The following is an 18328-nucleotide window of genomic DNA, read 5'->3' on the forward strand; positions in this document are numbered from 1 at the left end:
GCTCTGACGTGGACTCGGGGGCCGCAAGCGCGGCGTGGGGGGGGCGCGGCCCCAGGGGCTTCTTAAACCCCCCGCCCCGGCCCGGCCCGCACTTCCCGAGCACTGCTCCGCCCCCGGAGGGAGAGAGAGAGAGACAGAGAGAGAGAGCGCGGCCGAGGAGCCGAGGAGGCCAGCCGAGTCCCACCAGCCAGGGCGCGAGACAAGTTGAGAGCAGCGCAGCGCAGAGCCGCGAGTCCCGCGGTCGCGCCCCGACAGCACCCCGACAGCGCCCCGACAGCGCCCCGACAGCGCCCCAGCCCCAGCCCGAGCCCGGCAGGCAGAGCAGCCCCCGCCCCAGCCCGCGCCAGCATGATGAACAACAGCAGCTACTCAGAGGCCGCCGGCCTCGGCCTGGGCGACGAGGTGGACGACATGCCGTCCACGGAGAAGGACCTGGCGGAGGACGCGCCGTGGAAGAAGATCCAGCAGAACACGTTCACGCGCTGGTGCAACGAGCACCTGAAGTGTGTGGGCAAGCGCCTGACCGACCTGCAGCGAGACCTCAGCGACGGGCTGCGCCTCATCGCGCTGCTCGAGGTGCTCAGCCAGAAGCGCATGTATCGCAAGTTCCACCCGCGCCCCAACTTCCGCCAGATGAAGCTGGAGAACGTGTCCGTGGCCCTCGAGTTCCTGGAGCGCGAGCACATCAAGCTCGTGTCCATCGGTCGGTGCGGGCGAGCGGTGCGCGGACACAGCGGGGAGGGGGAGGTGCCCCAAGAAAGGGCTGGCCCCCCGGGGACGGCGGACACAGGTGCTGGGTGGGTGCCGGGAGCTGAGATAGGACAGAGAGTGGCCCCCTGGCCCAGGGAGAGGGCCCTGGTCCCTGCTTTCCTGCCATCGATGCAGGCCATATGGGCAGTGCCTTCACACCCCTCTGTCCCTTCAGCGGAATATTGGGGTTCCCCAGGGGAGTCCACACCTTACCGTTTCTAAGTCGTCCAGCTCAGCCTCCCGGCACACACTCCCATCAACCCGCCTCTACTCATTGTCCCCTTTCTTGCCATGGGGCCATCCCAGCCCATGCTTGAGAAGACAGGGTGCCCATTACTGATTCCTGGGGGGCATTGACTCCCTAAACAAAGCAAAGAGCTTCTTTGCCTCCCAGCACGTCCATGGGGGAGAAGCAGGCTGAAGGCAGGTCAGGGAAGCTGGTGGCTAGGCAGGCATGGGGGGGGGGGGGGCGCAGGCGGGCTCCACAGGCCTGTGCTTAGCAGCTGGGTTCAGGCCCCTGGGCCAGGGCAGGCAGGGCCCAGCCTCAGAAACCTAAAAAGGCACTAAGAGAGGGCAGAAAGCCTTAACCCCTGCCTATCCACCTCCTGCTTTAGCCTGCGCAGGAGGGTGCTCCCCTAAGTCCATGCCAGGCCCCAGCCCACTCCCTAGGACTGGATTGGCTGCAGCTAACTGTCTGGGTTGAGAGGAGGGAGGGGAAGGCCTGTAGAAGGGAGGAAGTCATTGAGTGTAACCAGATTTGGAAGGTGTATCAGTGCTGGTGGGGGTGGGGAAGCGCTCCAGGCTTGGGAGCTTGGGGAGCTGAGGGTGGGCTCTGAGTGGTCGGAGGCTGCTCCTCCCCTCACAGCCCTGCAATCCTCCCTGCCGGCTGGGGGCCTAGGGAAGACCCCCTACCCCAGTGGTGAGCTCTTAAGAGTCTTGCTGTGATTTACAGGAAAGGGCCCCTTGGGGTGCACCCCAAAACCCCAGGAGAAGAGTTTCACATGGGGTCCGATGCCTTCCCCCACCAGGCTACCCCAAAGATAATTGAATATCTGTCCACCCCCACTCTCCCTCAGGGCATCTCTAGGCCTCCTGAATTAGCAGCTGAAGTCAGTCCGGGGCCCTTTGCCCTGTCCAGTCCCCTCTCTAGGCCTTACCCCTCCTGCCCCAATACTGCCCCCCCACCCCACCCGCTCTGGCCTGGAAATAGCCCTGCCTCCGTGACACAGCAGATGTCTCTGAGCTTTCCAGAAGGACAAGCCTGAGGACAGGGGTGGGGGAGGGGACCCTGGTGTGTGTAGTGGGGGGAGGGCTACAGAGTGTGTGTGTTGGTGGGGGGTTGGTCGGAGGATTTGTGTGGGGGAATCAGAGACAAGTCAGTCCTGGGGCTGTCATCCCCCTGCATGCTGAGGTTTGACCGACCGACTGACGGTCCCAGGTGGGGTCTCAAGAGGAGGGCCTCCGGCCTCACCAGGACTTTATAGGAAACTGCTCAGCCTTCCTCTCCCCTCCCCGCTGCGGGGGCCGCCGGCCCCTCTCCAGGCCTCATCCTTCCTGAGCGCACCTCTCCCCTCCCCCCATGGCGGTGCCTGGCTCCGGCCCCTTGGCTCAACAGCGGAGGGGCCGGCTCAGAGTAGAGGGGGAAGAAGGAAAAGATGGTTTGGGGGCGGGAGGGACGCTCCTGGGTTCCCGCTGAGAGGAAGGGGAACTGTTCCCCATTTGGGCCAAGTGGCTCACTCGTGCTGATGAGATAAGCTGTCAGCAATTTGGGGCCGGGCCTGAGGCTGAGGGTGGAGGGAGGGGGCACAGGGGGCGGGGCTGCTCGACCCTGAGGAGATGTCAAGGGATTCCCCACCAGGGGCGGCTTTCTGCTTCCTCTGCTTCCCTCTGGCCCGATCAGTGGTGGGAAGGGGCTGGGGGGGGGGGGGGGCTCCTCTGGGCCTTATCTCAGGACTTCGATGGAGCATCTGGGCACCTGGGAGGGGGTCGGAAAGACTCCCCACTTCCCTTTCCAGGAGTGGGGTGGGGGCTGGGGGCTGGGAAGTCCAGCTAAAGAACGGGGTGCTCAGCCCGGGTTGAAGGAGCTGTGTGCCCTTACCCCAGCACCCCAACCCGGCCCCCACCAGCCCCTCAGCCCCTCCAAACAAAGAGGCCTAATGAGGCAGCTCTGTGCCGCAGCTGTTCCCCAGTTGCTACTCCTTCTAGAGCCAACAGCTGAGGGAGGGGCCAGAGGGGGGCAGCAGCTGTGCCGGCACCTCCCTCGCCAGGGCCCTCTCTCCTTCCCCACCCCTGAGGCCTGGGGTGGCCTCAGGGTCTGGCTGTAGGGCTCTTCCCACCCCTTTGGGGGTGTCCCCAGGCTGGAGAAGAAGTGGTGGCTCAGGGTGGGGGGGAGGAAGACTGAGCTCCCCTTTTCTGCCTGGCCTGGGGCAGGAATGGGTCTGGAGAGGAAGGTCATTGCTCCGGAGCAGGACTCTAGGTCCCTCTCCTGCCCCAAGCCGCAGTGGACCACTTGCTGTCTGGCCCAGGGCCAGTCACTGGGGAGAGACTTCTCCTTGCGGCAAATATGAATGACACCCCCTCCAACCCCAGCAGCCTCACGGCCTCCCTCCCACGAATCTGTCCGCCCCCCCCCCGGTTTGCAAGAAGCTCTTCTGGGTGTGTGAGCACTGGCTTTGGAGGCTGTCGGGGTGGTGAGAGGCCTTGGGGCACTGGGTGTCAAGACTGTGTGAGAGTATGGCGGCCTGTGTGTTTGAGAGAGCGCCCTGAAGCACCGGGAGGCCGGGAGTGAGTTGTGTCATGGAATCTGAAAGCTGCCAAACCTTTGTGCTGCAGCAGAGCCAGGGGGAGAGGGGGCGGGCTGGGGAGCTGCCGGGGAAGGAAGGATGAATCAGTGAAAGGGTGGGGGAGCCAAGGGGGCCAGAGCTGGAGGCCAGAGGGATAGAGAGGCTGCGATTCCCCCTCCTGGGGGCTGGTGGGGATGGGGTGGGGGGTGCTGGGGTTCCCCAGGCCTTTGGTCTCCGGACTGTTTTCTCCCAAGATCTAGGGGAGGAGGAAAAGTTGTATAAGGGGTGTGGGGGGGGGGAGGGGGGTGCACCTCCAGCCCCACCCTCTCCCATCTCTCAGGCAACGCCAGTAAACAAGGCTGAATCTTCTGTCCCCCCTCCCAACCTCCTAAAAGTAGTGTTCAGGGAAGCTGATGGATTTCAGGCCTGCATTGCCCTTTACAAATAAGCTGGCTTCCAAAGACTCATACTGTAGGCCATCCCGGCTCCTGGATATTTCACTCTGGCTGTTGAAGGAGAACGAGGTCTCCCGAATCTTGAGGAAGCGATTCTGGTCCCTAGTATTCCTCCAAGGTGGGGATGGGTGAAGAGTCTCAGCTCCTGAGACTTGAGTCCACACGGGTGACATTCCTCCTGGCTCATGTGAAACCCCACTGGCCCCAGCATTTGAAAACATGATTTTCAAGCCTTACCCAAGCATGCACTGTACCCCCCTCTCCCTCCCCCTCCCCGAACTTTGTTCCAAAAGCCTTTTATGGTGTTCAAGAGGAGAATTCGGCTGGAACCAGGTTAGTTCTAATTCCTCTCTAATTTCCGTTTTTTTAATATTCATTCAACTAGTATTTACTGAGATCCTACTAAGTCCTAGGCTCTGAGTGTAGAGAAATAGTGTCTACTGTGAAAGAAACCAGAGAGTACTTAACTATATGATTCCATTTGTATAAATCTCTAGAAAATGCAAACTAATCCATAGTAACCAAGGGCAAACCAGTTGTTGCCTGGAAAGGGGGACAAGGAAGGGCAGGCGGAGGGACCACAAAGGGGCACGTGCAAGGAAATCTGGGGAGAGGTGGATAGGTTTATGACTTGTGGTGATGGCGTTATAGGCACATACGTGTTGTCAAAGCTTGTCCAGTTTAATACGTGCAGCTTGTGTGTCAGGCACACCTCCATAAAACTTAAAAAATGAAAACGGCGCAGCCCCCCCCCCCCCCCCCCCCCCCCCCCGCAGAGGCTTACAGTCCCGGATGATCGCCAGGGGGCCTGTAGCCGGATGGAGGCCCACGGTTCCACAGGTGAAAGTACCTGCCGTGGGGCACGCTGTAGGCAGATCCAAAACGTTAGGCCTCTGGGCGCGGCCTTGGCCTTGCTGGAGGGTGAGAATCCGGTAGGCAGAGAAGGGGGCAGGTTCCGAAAGCGGGAGGCCTGACCCCCTCTGCTCTAGCAGCTGCCTCGTGAGCTGAGCCGAGCTGTGGCGGGCAGCCCCCTCGCTGAGCCCAGCGTGTCCCCTCCACTCTGCAGACAGCAAGGCCATTGTGGATGGGAACCTGAAGCTGATCCTGGGTCTGATCTGGACGCTGATCCTACACTACTCCATCTCCATGCCCATGTGGGAGGATGAGGAGGACGAGGACGCCCGCAAGCAGACGCCCAAGCAGCGTCTGCTCGGCTGGATCCAGAACAAGGTGCCCCAGCTGCCCATCACTAACTTCAACCGTGACTGGCAGGATGGCAAAGCTCTGGGCGCCCTGGTGGACAACTGTGCCCCTGGTAAGTGGACCAGTGGGCCCATCATGGAGCCCTTCGCTGGTGGTGCTGAGGGCTGTGGCTGTCAGAATGCATATCTCCGGGCTGGGGGATCAGGACGGCCTGTGGGGCTTGCCCTCTGCTCCAGCTGAGAGTCATTGCTGGTGACAGGCCCTTCCTGCGGGTGCGACAGATACTGCAGCTTGCAGCAAAAGGTTCAGAATTCCTCATTTTACAGACAAGGGCAATGAGGTCCAGAGAGGGCCAGTGATTTGTCCAAGATCACACAGTTCATCTGTGGCAGAACTGAACTTGAGCCCAAGGTCTCAACTTCCTGCTCCATGAGTGTCCTACTTTGCCATACGGGTACCATTTCTGCTGAGCTGAGAGAAAGGAAACATGGTAGGACTTGTAGCAAGAAGCCCAGAAGTCAGACCCTGAGAAGGTTCTTCTTTGTGAGGCTCTGGGAGAGGTTTGAGGAGGGACTGAGGCTGGTGTGCTGCTGCCCGGGGACAGGTGGCCCAACACTGTCCTCTCAAACGTAGGCCCTGGCCCGGTCAGGTCGGGGGGGGGCAGTCAGGGCCCATGAGAAGACTGAGGCCATGACTGGCTAGAGCCCTGCCCTATATGCATCTCCCTTTCTGACCATCACCTCCCAAGAAGATAGATCGCCTTCTCATCCGAGTCGGTCAGCTCTGCCTCTGGGGAGCCATGGCCCCTTGGGAGAATCCTCCCCAGTCTGGGGTCAGCTGGGGAGCAGGGGGTGGGAGGCGGGGGCACCAGCCGCCTGGGAAGCATTCCCAGCTGCTGAGCCATTGCCCACAGCTGGTGAGGCCGCCAGAAGTGAGCTCAGCTGTTCCGGCCGGTCATGGATTCCAGCCTTTGAGCCGGCCCCCTCCCAGCCAGTGAGCATCACCCCTCCTCCAGCTCTGGCCTGGACCAGGCACCCCCTGACCTTTGCACCCCTTGACAGGAGTGATCTGGAGCTGCCTCAGCATTCTTCCCATTAGGAGGGCTGTGTTTTGGGTGGCCACAGAGGAGAACCTATCCTCTCATGACATGCCCTTATGTGCCTCAGTTTCCCCAAGTGGGTAATGAGGAAGGAGAGGGTGTCTTAGGCTCTAAGGCTGACGTGGGAAGTGTTTGGAGCTCTAGGACTTGAGGGAGGCTGTGAGGAGACCTTGTAGAGGATGGCGTCAGAGGCATGTGCAGGGTGGAACCTGCTGCCCCGAGGCAGCAGGAGTGAGGCGGGAAGGACTGGGAGGGGGGCGGTCCTGACAGGGTCTGCACTGGGGCCGGCAGAAGGCTGACTGGCAGGGCTGGTGCCAGGCTGCGTCAGCCAGGGCAGAAAGGCCTCATTGTTGGTGCTAGGGAGGGCTGCCGCGCCTCCCAATGGCGACGGGCATCCCAGCGATGGTCCGTAACGTAGGGGGGCAGCAAGAACCTGGCTGGTCAGGGGCCCAGAGGTGCGCGGCAGCGGGCGTGACCCCGCAGCCTGTGAGGGTGTCGGGTGAGCAGATGCTCTGCGTTCTGACTGGCTGCCTTCCCCTACTCATCGTCGCCCTCTACCATCTCTCTAGGCCTGTGCCCTGACTGGGAAGCCTGGGACCCCAACCAGCCTGTGGAGAACGCCCGGGAGGCCATGCAGCAGGCGGACGACTGGCTCGGGGTGCCCCAGGTACACGAACAAAGAGGGTGGGGGAGAGTAGGGGGCCAGGAGGGCCAGGACGGAGGTTGGGTCTATGAGGATGCCCGGTCAAGAGGGGGGAGAGCACCGAAGTCACTGGGTAGAGAGCACCCTGTAACTCCCTTCTTCCCTGTGGCAGGTGATTGCCCCCGAGGAGATTGTGGACCCCAACGTGGATGAGCATTCTGTCATGACCTACCTGTCCCAGTTCCCCAAGGCCAAACTCAAACCTGGTGCCCCTGTTCGCTCTAAACAGCTGAACCCCAAGAAGGCCATCGCCTACGGGCCTGGTACGTGTCGAGTCCCTGCCGGTCTTCCCTGGGCAGTTGGGTCCATCCTAGGATGGGTCTTCCTAAGTAACCTGGCTCTGCTGTCTGTCCCTCAGGCATCGAGCCCCACGGCAACACTGTGCTACAGCCTGCCCACTTCACCGTGCAGACGGTGGATGCCGGCGTGGGCGAGGTGCTGGTCTACATTGAGGACCCTGAGGGCCACACCGAGGAGGTATGGAGAGCTGCTGAGGACGAGAGGGAATGGCATGGGCTTCGAACCAGAGACCACGGGCTGCTAGCACGACTGGCCTGGAGATGGCTGCCAGAATTAACTACTAGGCCGGGTTCTGGGGGAAGCATCACCGTGGGTGCTGCCAGGCACTGTGGGGTCAGGAGGGGCTGCAGCCTCTGTGACTTCCGGTCTTTTCCCTTCCCAATAGGCCAAAGTGGTTCCCAACAATGACAAGAACCGCACCTATGCTGTCTCCTATGTGCCCAAGGTTGCGGGGTTGCACAAGGTATCTCCCTGCCGACCCTCCCCATCCCGCTCACGTCCTTGGCTCTGTCGTCGTGGAGCCCTCTCTCCGCTCGCAGCCCACCCCAGCATGCCCAGCAGCCCACCTCTCCCCAGCCTCGGTTCCGCCCTGCCCATCCACCCCCTCTCAAAAGAACTGCTTTCCCCGAGAGGCTAACATTTGGCCCCTGATCTGCAGGTGACTGTGCTCTTTGCTGGCCAGAATATCGAACGCAGTCCCTTTGAGGTGAACGTGGGCATGGCTCTGGGAGATGCCAACAAGGTGTCAGCCCGTGGCCCTGGCCTGGAGCCTGTGGGCAATGTGGCCAACAAACCCACGTACTTTGACATCTATACTGCGGGTAAGGATGGGCCCTAGGGGGATGTCAGGCGGGCAGCGCATGACTACGTGGGGTGATGTGGATGGGGGACAGGGGCAGGGTCTCAGCCAGAGGGTGGGTGGTCCCAGAGTGAGGGAGCCCCGAGCAGCTGTCCAGAGAGGGGGTTGCTGACGGCTTTTTGTGCACGGCAGGGGCCGGCACTGGTGATGTTGCCGTGGTGATCGTGGACCCGCAGGGCCGGCGGGACACAGTGGAGGTGGCCCTGGAGGACAAGGGCGACAGCACGTTCCGATGCACGTACAGGCCTGTGATGGAGGGGCCCCACACGGTGCATGTGGCCTTCGCTGGTGCCCCCATCACCCGCAGTCCTTTCCCCGTCCATGTAGCTGAAGGTAAAAGGCCCTTCACCCAGCCCCACAGTCACCCTCCCTGAGGCCAGGACACAGAGAGAATTGCCACCAAATTCCGGGGCTGAGGGTTTATGGGAAACGAACCACTAAATCCAGGGGTGGGAGGGGAGCCGGCATTAAAATAGGTAGAATATCCATGGGGTGGGGGCAGGGGGTAGCTCTGGAGAGATCTCATCCTGGTCATCTCTCCACCTACTATCCCAGGGAGGGTCCGGAGACCACAGCAAAGTATACAGACAGGTGCCACCTTGCAAGGGTCGTGGGGGCATACGTGATGGGCACCCATACCCCAGGCCCTCGGGTGGTGACTCCCGCCACTTGGTTCTCTCCCTGCCGCTCAGAGCCCCTGCCGTCACACGTCCCCTCCGTGCCCATCATCCACCAGGCCAAGAAAGTGGTGCCACGTTAGTACTGTCCAGGGGAGGTGGGGCCAGCATGGCCACAGCTGACTGGCCTCACCTGTGCTGTGTGGAATGGCCCAGGCAGTGTGGAATTGCCCCCCTTCCGTGGCATTCTGTGACGGGCCCCAGGTTCTGTGCCATTGCCTGTGTCCTGTGGTAGGCCTGGATTACACGTCCTGCCTGTTTTGTGGCATCCCGTTGGGTCCTATGCCATCTTATGTGTTCCGTGGCAGTCTGAGATCACTCTTCTTTGGCCTGTGTTCAGTAGCAAGGTCTGGGTTCATCGCCACTGGTAGTGTTCTGTGGCAGGCTGATTTCCATGCATTGCCTGTGACCTGCAGAAGGCTTCATGTTATGTTGAATATCTCGTTCTGTGGCCTCGCTTAGTGTTTTATGGCATGACATGACCTAGTCCTAAAGCTGCTATGGTGGCTCTGCCTGAGAAGGCTCAGATGGCTCTGGGTGGGTGGCTTTGGGTGGTTTGGGGCCTTCCCCTATCTCTCTTTGCCCCCCTCTCTGCCCAGGCTCTGCCATGTCTGTGTCCCAAGTGACACTGACTCTGAGAAGCCCAGCAGGGAGGGTTTCTTGTAGCCGGCTCCTCGTCCAGCATGGCTCCCAAGGGCCCCAGTTGTGTCGGGGGCCCTGGGGAGCACGGGGGAGGACTGCATGAGGCCATAGCCTGTGCCTGTGTCAGGAAGACTATGTCCAGTGAGGTGGGAAATGAGTGGTGAGGGGCTGAGGCTCTGTCTCCAGCCCCTCAGCACCCCTAATCTTCTCCTTCCAACCCCCAGCCTGTAACCCTAACGCCTGCCGTGCCTCTGGGCGGGGCCTGCAGCCCAAGGGTGTGCGTGTGAAAGAGGTGGCTGATTTCAAGGTGTTCACTAAGGGTGCCGGCAGCGGGGAGCTCAAGGTCACAGTCAAAGGGCCAAGTGAGTGCCGGGGCCCAGGACTGGGGGGTGGGAGAGCAGGGAGGAAATATGGCCCGTGGTTCTGGCTTCCTGAGGGCAGTGACTACGAGCACCATGCCCCGCCCCAGAGAGACTCCAAGAAGAGACTCTGCCCAGAGGTACCATGGGACCCTTAGGCATGTTGTCTCCTCTCTTGCCTCAGTTTCTCACCTGCAAACTGGAAATGATCCTTTTCACCCTACACGCTACTCTGGGTGTCATGCACAGGGATGGCATGTGGTCCCTGCCCGAGTTTCAGCTCTGCCCACTAGTCGCACTGCCCTCAGGCTGGGCCCGGGTGCCGGGGTCCCTGAGGGGATTGAGGACCTGTGGCTCTCAGACTGGTGATCACCTCCCTGTGTGCTCCCCGTCTCCTCAGAGGGCACAGAAGAGCCAGTGAAAGTGCGAGAGGCTGGAGATGGCGTGTTCGAGTGTGAGTACCACCCTGTGGTGCCTGGGAAGTATGTGGTGACCATCACGTGGGGCGGCTACGCCATCCCCCGCAGGTAAGCACCACGCACCCGCCAGGCCTGCCTGTCTGGGGCCTCCCAGGCTGGGGAGGGGAGGACGGGCTGCCTGAGGGAAGAGAGGACTGGTACCTCTGGCAGAGGTGCTTCCCGGCATTGACCCCAGATCCCTCTTCGCCCAGTCCTTTTGAGGTACAGGTGAGCCCAGAGGCAGGAGCGCAGAAGGTACGGGCCTGGGGTCCCGGCCTGAAAACTGGCCAGGTGGGGAAGTCGGCCGACTTTGTGGTGGAGGCCATTGGCACGGAGGTGGGGACACTGGGTAAGTGGCTGGGTGGCAGCAAGCGGGAACGCTGGGGAGTGGTGTGATGGAGGGACACGGGGGGTGACTGGGGACGGGAGGCGGGAACGCTGGGTAGTATCAGGATGAGACAGAGTGGGATGGAGGGGTGACTGAGGGAGCGATAGGAGACCTGCCCGAGTGTCCAAGCTGTCTCTTGGACCCCCTGATCTTCCCTCCATCGCACCCAGGATTCTCCATCGAGGGGCCCTCACAGGCCAAGATCGAGTGTGATGACAAGGGGGATGGCTCCTGCGATGTGCGGTACTGGCCCACGGAGCCTGGGGAGTACGCCGTGCACGTCATCTGCGATGACGAGGACATCCGAGACTCACCCTTCATTGCCCACATCCAGCCAGCCGCACCTGACTGCTTCCCGGATAAGGTGGGGTCCTTGGGCCTGCATACTAGCCCGGGATGGGGTGAGCAGGCCCTCCTCCAGTCCCCAACCTAGCCCTCCGCTCCTCCCCCTGCACAGGTGAAGGCCTTTGGGCCTGGCCTGGAGCCCACTGGCTGCATCGTGGACAAGCCTGCAGAGTTCACCATCGATGCCCGTGCTGCTGGCAAGGGAGACCTGAACCTGTATGCCCAGGTAAGTCACTGCCCGGTCCTGCTACCCTCATTGCCCTGGGCAGGAACCCTGGGAGGGCGGAGGCAGGTGAGAGGCAGAGGAAATTGTAGCGTCACTGGCCCGGCTTGACTCTCACGGATCCAAAAGAACTATGGGAAACTTAAAAATGTTGTGTTTTCTGATGATAACCTTATGAACATATTTTACCAAAAGTGTATTTTTTTTGTACTAATAATTTTGCAATTGAAAGACGATTTGAATATGACATTGACTTCCCAAGTCCGTTTCTCATGCTGCTGTCCGCTAATCCCTAGAAGTTAATGAATGTACTCTTGGGTTCAAGAGGATGATTTTCCTTTAACATGTTCACTATTCAATTTTAGAAACATTGATTTAACCCAGCCTTTTCCCAGCTAACACATTGCAGATGCCTGGGCTGGGAGGCTGGGCCACACAAATGGCTCCCAGGGCGTGCTCCCCGCCACCATAGCACGTGGCGCTGGGCTCTTCTGGCCTGAGGTCTGAGGCAGTAGGTGAGGAGGGCTGCCTGAGGCCAGCAGAGGGCGTCAGTGCTCTGAGGAGGCCGGAGTGTTCTTAAGACTCTCGTTTGGTTACCCCCCCCCAGGATGCTGATGGCTGCCCTGTCAACATCATGGTCATCCCCAATGGCGACGGCACCTTCCGCTGCTCCTACGTGCCCACCAAGCCCATTAAACACACCATCATCATCTCCTGGGGAGGCGTCAATGTGCCCAAGAGCCCCTTCCGGGTGTGTCCTCCTGTCCTGCCCCCCTGCTGCCTGGGGTCCCAGAGGGAGGGTGGAGCCCCATACAGGAGATGTTGGTCGTCCCTGGGCCCTTGTCTCCACTCCCCACCTCAAAACCCACAAAGAGGCTGAGGCTGGTCCCGCTGAGGCCGGGGCGGGTTGTGATGGGGTATGGGGCCTGTGGGAGGGGCCCTGGGCTGAGCATCAACCTCCTCCCGACAGGTGAACGTGGGAGAAGGCAGTCACCCCGAGCGGGTGAAGGTGTATGGCCCAGGCGTGGAGAAGACGGGCCTCAAGGCCAACGAGCCTACCTATTTCACCGTGGACTGCAGCGAGGCTGGGCAAGGTGTGCCTGGCTGTGGTCAGGGGAGTGGGCGGGGCCTGGGTAGGTGGGGCTTGCACTCTGGCCAGATCCTGCTTCTAGCTAAGTGGGGGCGGCCGTTGAGAACCCACTCATGGCCCTGTGCCTGCCTCCCCTCAGGTGACGTGAGTATCGGCATCAAGTGTGCTCCCGGAGTGGTGGGCCCTGCAGAAGCTGACATCGACTTTGACATCATCAAGAACGACAATGACACCTTCACAGTCAAGTACACCCCCCCAGGGGCCGGCCGCTACACCATTATGGTGCTGTTTGCCAACCAGGTACCCTACCCTTGGCTTCTGGCCGTCACTGGTGGCCTGCAGCCTCCAAGCCTAAGCCGCAGCTTCATATCCTGTCCTTTGGGGACAGTTGCGCAGCCATCGACAGAGCACTTTCTGTGTGCGGGCGGTGGGCCTCAGAAGGAACAAAGGGGCTGTTTCAGAAGCCACCTTTGCCTACCCTGACCAGATCTTTTTTCTCCGCCCAGGAGATCCCTGCCAGCCCCTTCCACATTAAGGTGGACCCATCCCACGATGCCAGCAAAGTCAAGGCTGAGGGCCCTGGGCTGAACCGCACGGGTAGGCGTTTGGGCGGGGGCTGGGCTGGGCCGGGATCGAGGCTAGGTGTCCACCAGGCCCTCACCGCTGTCTTGGGGTGGGCTCCCCAGGTGTGGAAGTCGGGAAGCCCACTCACTTCACGGTGCTGACCAAGGGAGCCGGCAAGGCCAAGCTGGACGTGCACTTTGCCGGGGCTGCCAAGGGTGAGGCCGTGCGGGACTTTGAAATCATCGACAACCATGACTACTCCTACACTGTCAAGTACACAGCCGTCCAGCAGGTGTGTCCCGCTTCCTCCCCACCCCACCCATCCTGGTTGATGAGGGTCCCGCATCTCCTTCCGCCGGTCTCCTAGGACCACTTCTGGGTCGTCTTGGCCCTTTCCTGGCACCTATCCTCTCTGGCTGTGCCACTCTGAGCCTGAGGTCCACATCGGCCAAGGGCATGTTGCCAGGCCGTGTCTAAGCCACCCAGTTCTAACCTCTTCTTGTACCTGATAGGGCAACATGGCAGTGACGGTGACCTACGGTGGGGACCCTGTCCCCAAGAGCCCCTTTGTGGTGAATGTGGCACCCCCACTGGACCTCAGCAAAGTCAAAGTTCAAGGCCTGAACAGCAGTAAGTGGGGCAGGAGCCGCCCTGGAAGGGAGAAGTGCTGTGGGGTGGGCCGGAGTCTCTGCTCACTGTGCCCCTTGACCTCTCCGCAGAGGTGGCTGTGGGGCAAGAACAGGCCTTCTCTGTGAACACACGTGGGGCTGGCGGTCAAGGGCAGCTGGATGTGCGGATGACTTCACCCTCCCGTCGCCCCATCCCTTGCAAGCTGGAGCCTGGGGGCGGAGCTGAAACCCAGGCCGTGCGCTACATGCCCCCTGAGGAGGGACCCTACAAGGTGGACATCACCTACGACGGTCACCCAGTGCCCGGTAGCCCCTTTGCTGTGGAGGGTGTCCTGCCCCCTGATCCCTCCAAGGTAAGTAAGGAGATAGGAGTTGAAGGGAGCTGGGATTTGAGGGTTTATAGGGAAAATGAATAAGTCACAGAGGCAAGAGGGCCCGTGTACCTGGAATGACTACAGCCCTGGGTCCAAGGCCACGGTGATCCCTCCATCTCAGGACCTGCCTTTGAAACAGCCTAGTTATGAAGAGTGTGGCCTTTGATCACACCGGGCTTGGGCTCCAGCTTCACTAACCGAGACAAACTATTTAATCTGTCAGCCTCCATTCCCTCATCTAGAATTGTTGTAAGGACTCAGCCTGTCATAGCTGCTACAGTTAAAGGTGCTTAGCTGGGTGGGGAGCCACGAAGACCAGGCACGGGAGAGGCCGGATGTAAGGAGACTATATACCTGCTCCTCTCCCTAGGTTTGTGCGTATGGGCCCGGTCTCAAGGGCGGCCTGGTAGGCACCCCGGCACCGTTCTCCATTGACACCAAGGGGGCTGGCACGGGCGGCCTGGGGCTGACTGTGGAGGGCCCCTGTGAGGCCAAGATTGAGTGCCAGGACAACGGTGATGGCTCATGTGCTGTCAGCTACCTGCCCACGGAGCCCGGCGAGTACACCATCAACATCCTGTTTGCCGAAGCCCACATCCCTGGCTCACCCTTCAAGGCCACCATCCGGCCCGTGTTCGACCCGAGCAAGGTGCGGGCCAGTGGGCCGGGCCTGGAGCGTGGCAAGGCTGGCGAGGCGGCCACCTTCACGGTGGACTGCTCGGAGGCTGGCGAGGCTGAGCTGACCATCGAGATCCTGTCGGACGCCGGTGTCAAGGCCGAGGTGCTGATCCACAACAATGCCGACGGCACCTACCACATCACCTACAGCCCCGCCTTTCCTGGCACCTACACAATTACCATCAAGTATGGCGGGCACCCTGTCCCCAAATTCCCTACCCGCGTCCACGTGCAGCCTGCTGTCGACACCAGTGGAGTCAAGGTCTCAGGGCCCGGGGTGGAGCCTCACGGTGAGTGAGAGAGGCGGAGCTGGTCAGGGAGCCCTGGACATCAGCAGGAGGGAGGGAGCAGGGCTGAGGGCTCAGGGAGGGCCAAGGCAGAGGTAAAAGGAGGGTCCTTAGGACTCAGGTACCCCAGAGAAGGAGCCAAGGGCCAGAGGCTGGGCATGGAGCTTTGCCTCTGCTCACGTGGCAAAACTGTGTCTGCCTATGTGCGTCTTTCCGGGGAGATCCCAGCTTTCAGATCAGGTGCCTGATCTGAGAAAGCTAAGGACCCCAGTGTAGAGGATAGAGTGGGAAAGCTTTGGGTAGTAGGTCAGGAGATAGTTCAGCCCAGTTCAGTGAGTGTGAGTGGCCACCTGTTGGAGGCCAGCCCCTGGTGAGGCATGAGAGTGGAAGGTCAAGGGAGACAGAAGACCCAGGCCCACCCTTGAAGGGCCCACAGCCTGGTGGGGTGCCTGACATGAACAGAATACCACACGGTGGTGATGGGAGCGAAGCAGGGGCCTGGAGCACACGGCGGGGGGGGGCAGAGGGTGGCTGGGCTCAGGCTGGGAAGTAGCGGATAAGAGCAAGAGCCTGAAAGCTGGGGAGGGTGGAGGCATGAGCGACTATGTGAGGCTGCCCTTGACTCACACGGAGTACTCCTTTCCTGGGACCCAGGTGTCCTGCGTGAGGTGACCACTGAGTTCACTGTGGACGCAAGATCCCTAACAGCCACAGGTGGGAACCACGTGACAGCTCGTGTGCTCAACCCCTCGGGTGCTAAGACGGACACCTATGTGACAGACAACGGGGACGGCACCTACCGAGTGCAGTACACAGCCTATGAAGAGGGTGAGGACCTGGGCCGAGCGGGGACGGTGGGGAACCGATGACTCTCAGTGTGGATGGGGTGCTAGGGGCTGCGCACGCCCTGATCGCCCTGTGTGGCTGGCTTCCAGGCGTGCATCTGGTGGAGGTCCTGTATGATGACGTAGCTGTGCCCAAGAGCCCCTTCCGAGTGGGCGTGACCGAGGGCTGTGACCCCACCCGAGTGAGGGCCTTTGGGCCTGGCCTGGAGAGCGGCTTGGTCAACAAGGCCAACCACTTCACTGTGGAGACCAGGTATCCTCCCCCTTTCCTAATCTGGACACCGATGCTGTAGCCACCCTGATCCCAGCTACTCACCCTTCTCCCTTGTCCTTCCGGTGTGCACCTCATCCCACCCCCTCTCCAGGGTGACCCAGGAGCCTACCTCCCCTGGTATTTCAAGATCAGCCCCTTTGTCCCTCCTCAGCTGGGCACCTGGCAGCCTGCCCTCTGTCCTCCACCCACCCCCTTCAGCGGCTCTTCCCTCTCCCTACTCACCGTTCCTAGCAGAGCTGAGAAGGGCGTTGCCTTGCAGGGGAGCTGGCACCGGAGGCCTCGGCCTAGCCATCGAGGGCCCCTCAGAAGCCAAGATGTCCTGCAAGGACAACAAAGATGGTAGCTGTACCGTGGAGTACATCCCTTTCACCGCTGGAGACTACGACGTCAACATCACCTTTGGGGGGCGGCCCATCCCAGGTGTGCAGAGAGAGTGGGTGGCGGGGGAGGGTTGTGCAGGGAAGGCATCAGTGACAACGCGTGGCTGCTGAGGCTGTGGCCAAGAGGCAGGGCAGTGATCGTCGCTGATGGGACAACCCTTCGGTTCATTCCCACAGGCCCAGGGCTGGCGTCCCGGCCCTTTGCCTGGAGCGCCAGACCTCACGGGTTCAGTCACTCAGGCACAGTCCAGGCCACTCTCGCCGGCAGAGGAGAGCCTCTCTCTCGTGCCTTCTCGCGCTGTCCGCAAAGAACAGGGCTGAGCTGCTTGGGCAGGTCGTGTCTTCTGTTATTGCAGAGCTTAGGCATGCTGAAATTGGACATTTTTTTTTCCCACCTTAACTTTTCTAACTTCATGGTCAAAAGTGCATTTTATTTTAAAAATAATCCATCTTTAGCATTTTATTAAATTAAGAATGTCTTCTTCCAGGCCTGTGGCCCAGCACATAATAAGGTTTGCCCCACCTTAGTCTGCAGCCAAGTTTATTTGTCCCCGTTTATGAGCAAGTTCCTAAGCATTTGTACATGTTGGTCTGGCCTCTCTGAGGGTATTTCAGAGGCAGGGAAGGCAGGGAAGACCTCTCCCCTGCCTCCTTGGCGTCAGAGACCATTCTGTGCAGGTGGGTAGGGGCTGATGTCCTTCTCCTTGCAGGGAGCCCGTTCCGGGTGCCGGTGAAGGATGTGGTGGACCCTGGGAAGGTGAAGTGCTCAGGGCCAGGGCTGGGGGCCGGTGTCAGGGCCCGGGTACCCCAGACCTTCACGGTGGACTGCAGCCAAGCCGGCCGGGCCCCACTGCAAGTGGCCGTGCTGGGCCCCACAGGTACCGAATGTCTGGGGCAGGGTGGAAGGAGGCGGGGCGGGGTACCAGGAGGCTTTGCTGACCCTCCCCCCTTGCTCAGGTGTAGCCGAGCCTGTAGAGGTGCGTGACAAGGGAGATGGCACCCACACCGTCCACTACACCCCAGCCACCGATGGGCCCTACACGGTAGCCGTCAAGTATGCCGACCAGGAGGTACCACGCAGGTGAGAAGCACTCTTGGGCTCCCATGCTGTGGCTGAGCGCTGGGGCGCTCCCACTGGGGCCACACCTGCCGGCCACTGGCAGGGCCCTGGGGGTGCCCTCCCCCCACCGTTTTGGCCTCATCCGGTCTCCGGCTCAGCCACCCCCACTGCTCTTCCTTGGGGCTCCCTGCCTGTCACCACACAGGCTTTCCTCGGGCCAGGCTTTCCCACCACGTAGCTACAAAATGAGTGCCTTGGGAGAAGGCGGCCTCCTGCACCCTCTTCTTTAAACCGACCACAGCATCTTCACTGGGAATGCAGGAATTCTTAGGGTCTGTCACGGGTACCCTCGAGTAATCCTCCCACAAAACTCAGGATGTGGTCTGCCCCCTCCTCCCCGCCCCAGAGTCCTCCCCCCAGGCCCCCGGCCAACTGTCCATCCTTTCTGTCCCTGAAGCCCTTTCAAGATCAAGGTGCTTCCTGCCCATGATGCCAGCAAGGTGCGGGCCAGCGGCCCCGGCCTCAACGCCTCTGGCATCCCTGCCAGCCTGCCCGTGGAGTTCACCATCGATGCCCGGGATGCCGGTGAGGGTTTGCTCACCGTCCAGATCCTGGTGAGTCCATGTGTAGTACACTTCCCCGGTCAGGGTTTGGGTACAGGCAGGCCCTGACCTCTGCTTCTCCCCCAGGACCCGGAGGGAAAGCCCAAGAAAGCCAACATCCGAGACAACGGGGATGGCACGTACACTGTGTCCTACCTGCCAGACATGAGTGGCCGGTACACCATCACCATCAAGTATGGCGGCGACGAGATCCCCTACTCGCCCTTCCGCATCCACGCCCTGCCCACTGGGGATGCCAGCAAGTGTCTTGTCACAGGTAGGCACCCACCCCATGTCCTCT

At 60.9% G+C, this 18328-nt stretch overlaps 1 protein-coding gene and 1 long non-coding RNA gene across 42 annotated transcripts in view; one reads left to right on the top strand and one right to left on the bottom strand.

Annotated features, from left to right (window-relative positions):
- The window catches only part of FLNC (filamin C), a 27312-nt gene continuing 8984 nt past the window's right edge, over positions 1-18328 (top strand). For 4 of the 7 annotated variants that reach the window (XM_003983022.6, XM_045052726.1, XM_045052725.1 and 1 more), the window contains exons 1-28: positions 2-703; positions 5055-5303; positions 6860-6957; positions 7106-7256; positions 7352-7470; positions 7679-7756; positions 7952-8114; positions 8285-8485; positions 9696-9833; positions 10231-10357; positions 10501-10637; positions 10847-11040; positions 11134-11247; positions 11852-11995; positions 12215-12338; positions 12474-12634; positions 12841-12931; positions 13021-13190; positions 13411-13528; positions 13618-13880; positions 14272-14869; positions 15521-15694; positions 15802-15964; positions 16245-16405; positions 17076-17243; positions 17323-17446; positions 17883-18039; positions 18115-18304. In XM_003983022.6, the coding sequence (XP_003983071.3) occupies positions 349-703; positions 5055-5303; positions 6860-6957; positions 7106-7256; positions 7352-7470; positions 7679-7756; positions 7952-8114; positions 8285-8485; positions 9696-9833; positions 10231-10357; positions 10501-10637; positions 10847-11040; positions 11134-11247; positions 11852-11995; positions 12215-12338; positions 12474-12634; positions 12841-12931; positions 13021-13190; positions 13411-13528; positions 13618-13880; positions 14272-14869; positions 15521-15694; positions 15802-15964; positions 16245-16405; positions 17076-17243; positions 17323-17446; positions 17883-18039; positions 18115-18304 (4930 nt within the window). In that variant the 5' untranslated portion in view covers positions 2-348. Of the gene's footprint in view, positions 704-3838; positions 4322-5054; positions 5304-6859; positions 6958-7105; positions 7257-7351; positions 7471-7678; positions 7757-7951; positions 8115-8284; positions 8486-8844; positions 8908-9695; positions 9834-10230; positions 10358-10500; positions 10638-10846; positions 11041-11133; positions 11248-11851; positions 11996-12214; positions 12339-12473; positions 12635-12840; positions 12932-13020; positions 13191-13410; positions 13529-13617; positions 13881-14271; positions 14870-15520; positions 15695-15801; positions 15965-16244; positions 16406-17075; positions 17244-17322; positions 17447-17882; positions 18040-18114; positions 18305-18328 lie in introns of those variants that run through there. The other 3 variants (XM_045052722.1, XM_045052724.1, XM_045052728.1) reach the window with 3 other exon arrangements.
- Positions 5303-18328, bottom strand: part of LOC109497599 — a 26222-nt gene continuing 13196 nt past the window's right edge. For 23 of the 35 annotated variants that reach the window (XR_006594547.1, XR_002153902.3, XR_006594548.1 and 20 more), the window contains 4 exons: positions 18027-18274; positions 16208-16733; positions 10451-15821; positions 8557-9239 (listed from right to left, as the gene is read on the bottom strand). This is a non-coding gene — a long non-coding RNA (uncharacterized LOC109497599). Of the gene's footprint in view, positions 5663-8556; positions 9240-10450; positions 15822-16207; positions 16734-18026; positions 18275-18328 lie in introns of those variants that run through there. The other 12 variants (XR_006594524.1, XR_006594528.1, XR_006594551.1 and 9 more) reach the window with 12 other exon arrangements.

Source organism: Felis catus, chromosome A2 (genome assembly GCF_018350175.1).
Source record: "Felis catus isolate Fca126 chromosome A2, F.catus_Fca126_mat1.0, whole genome shotgun sequence".
NCBI classification, from domain to species: Eukaryota; Metazoa; Chordata; class Mammalia; order Carnivora; family Felidae; genus Felis; species Felis catus.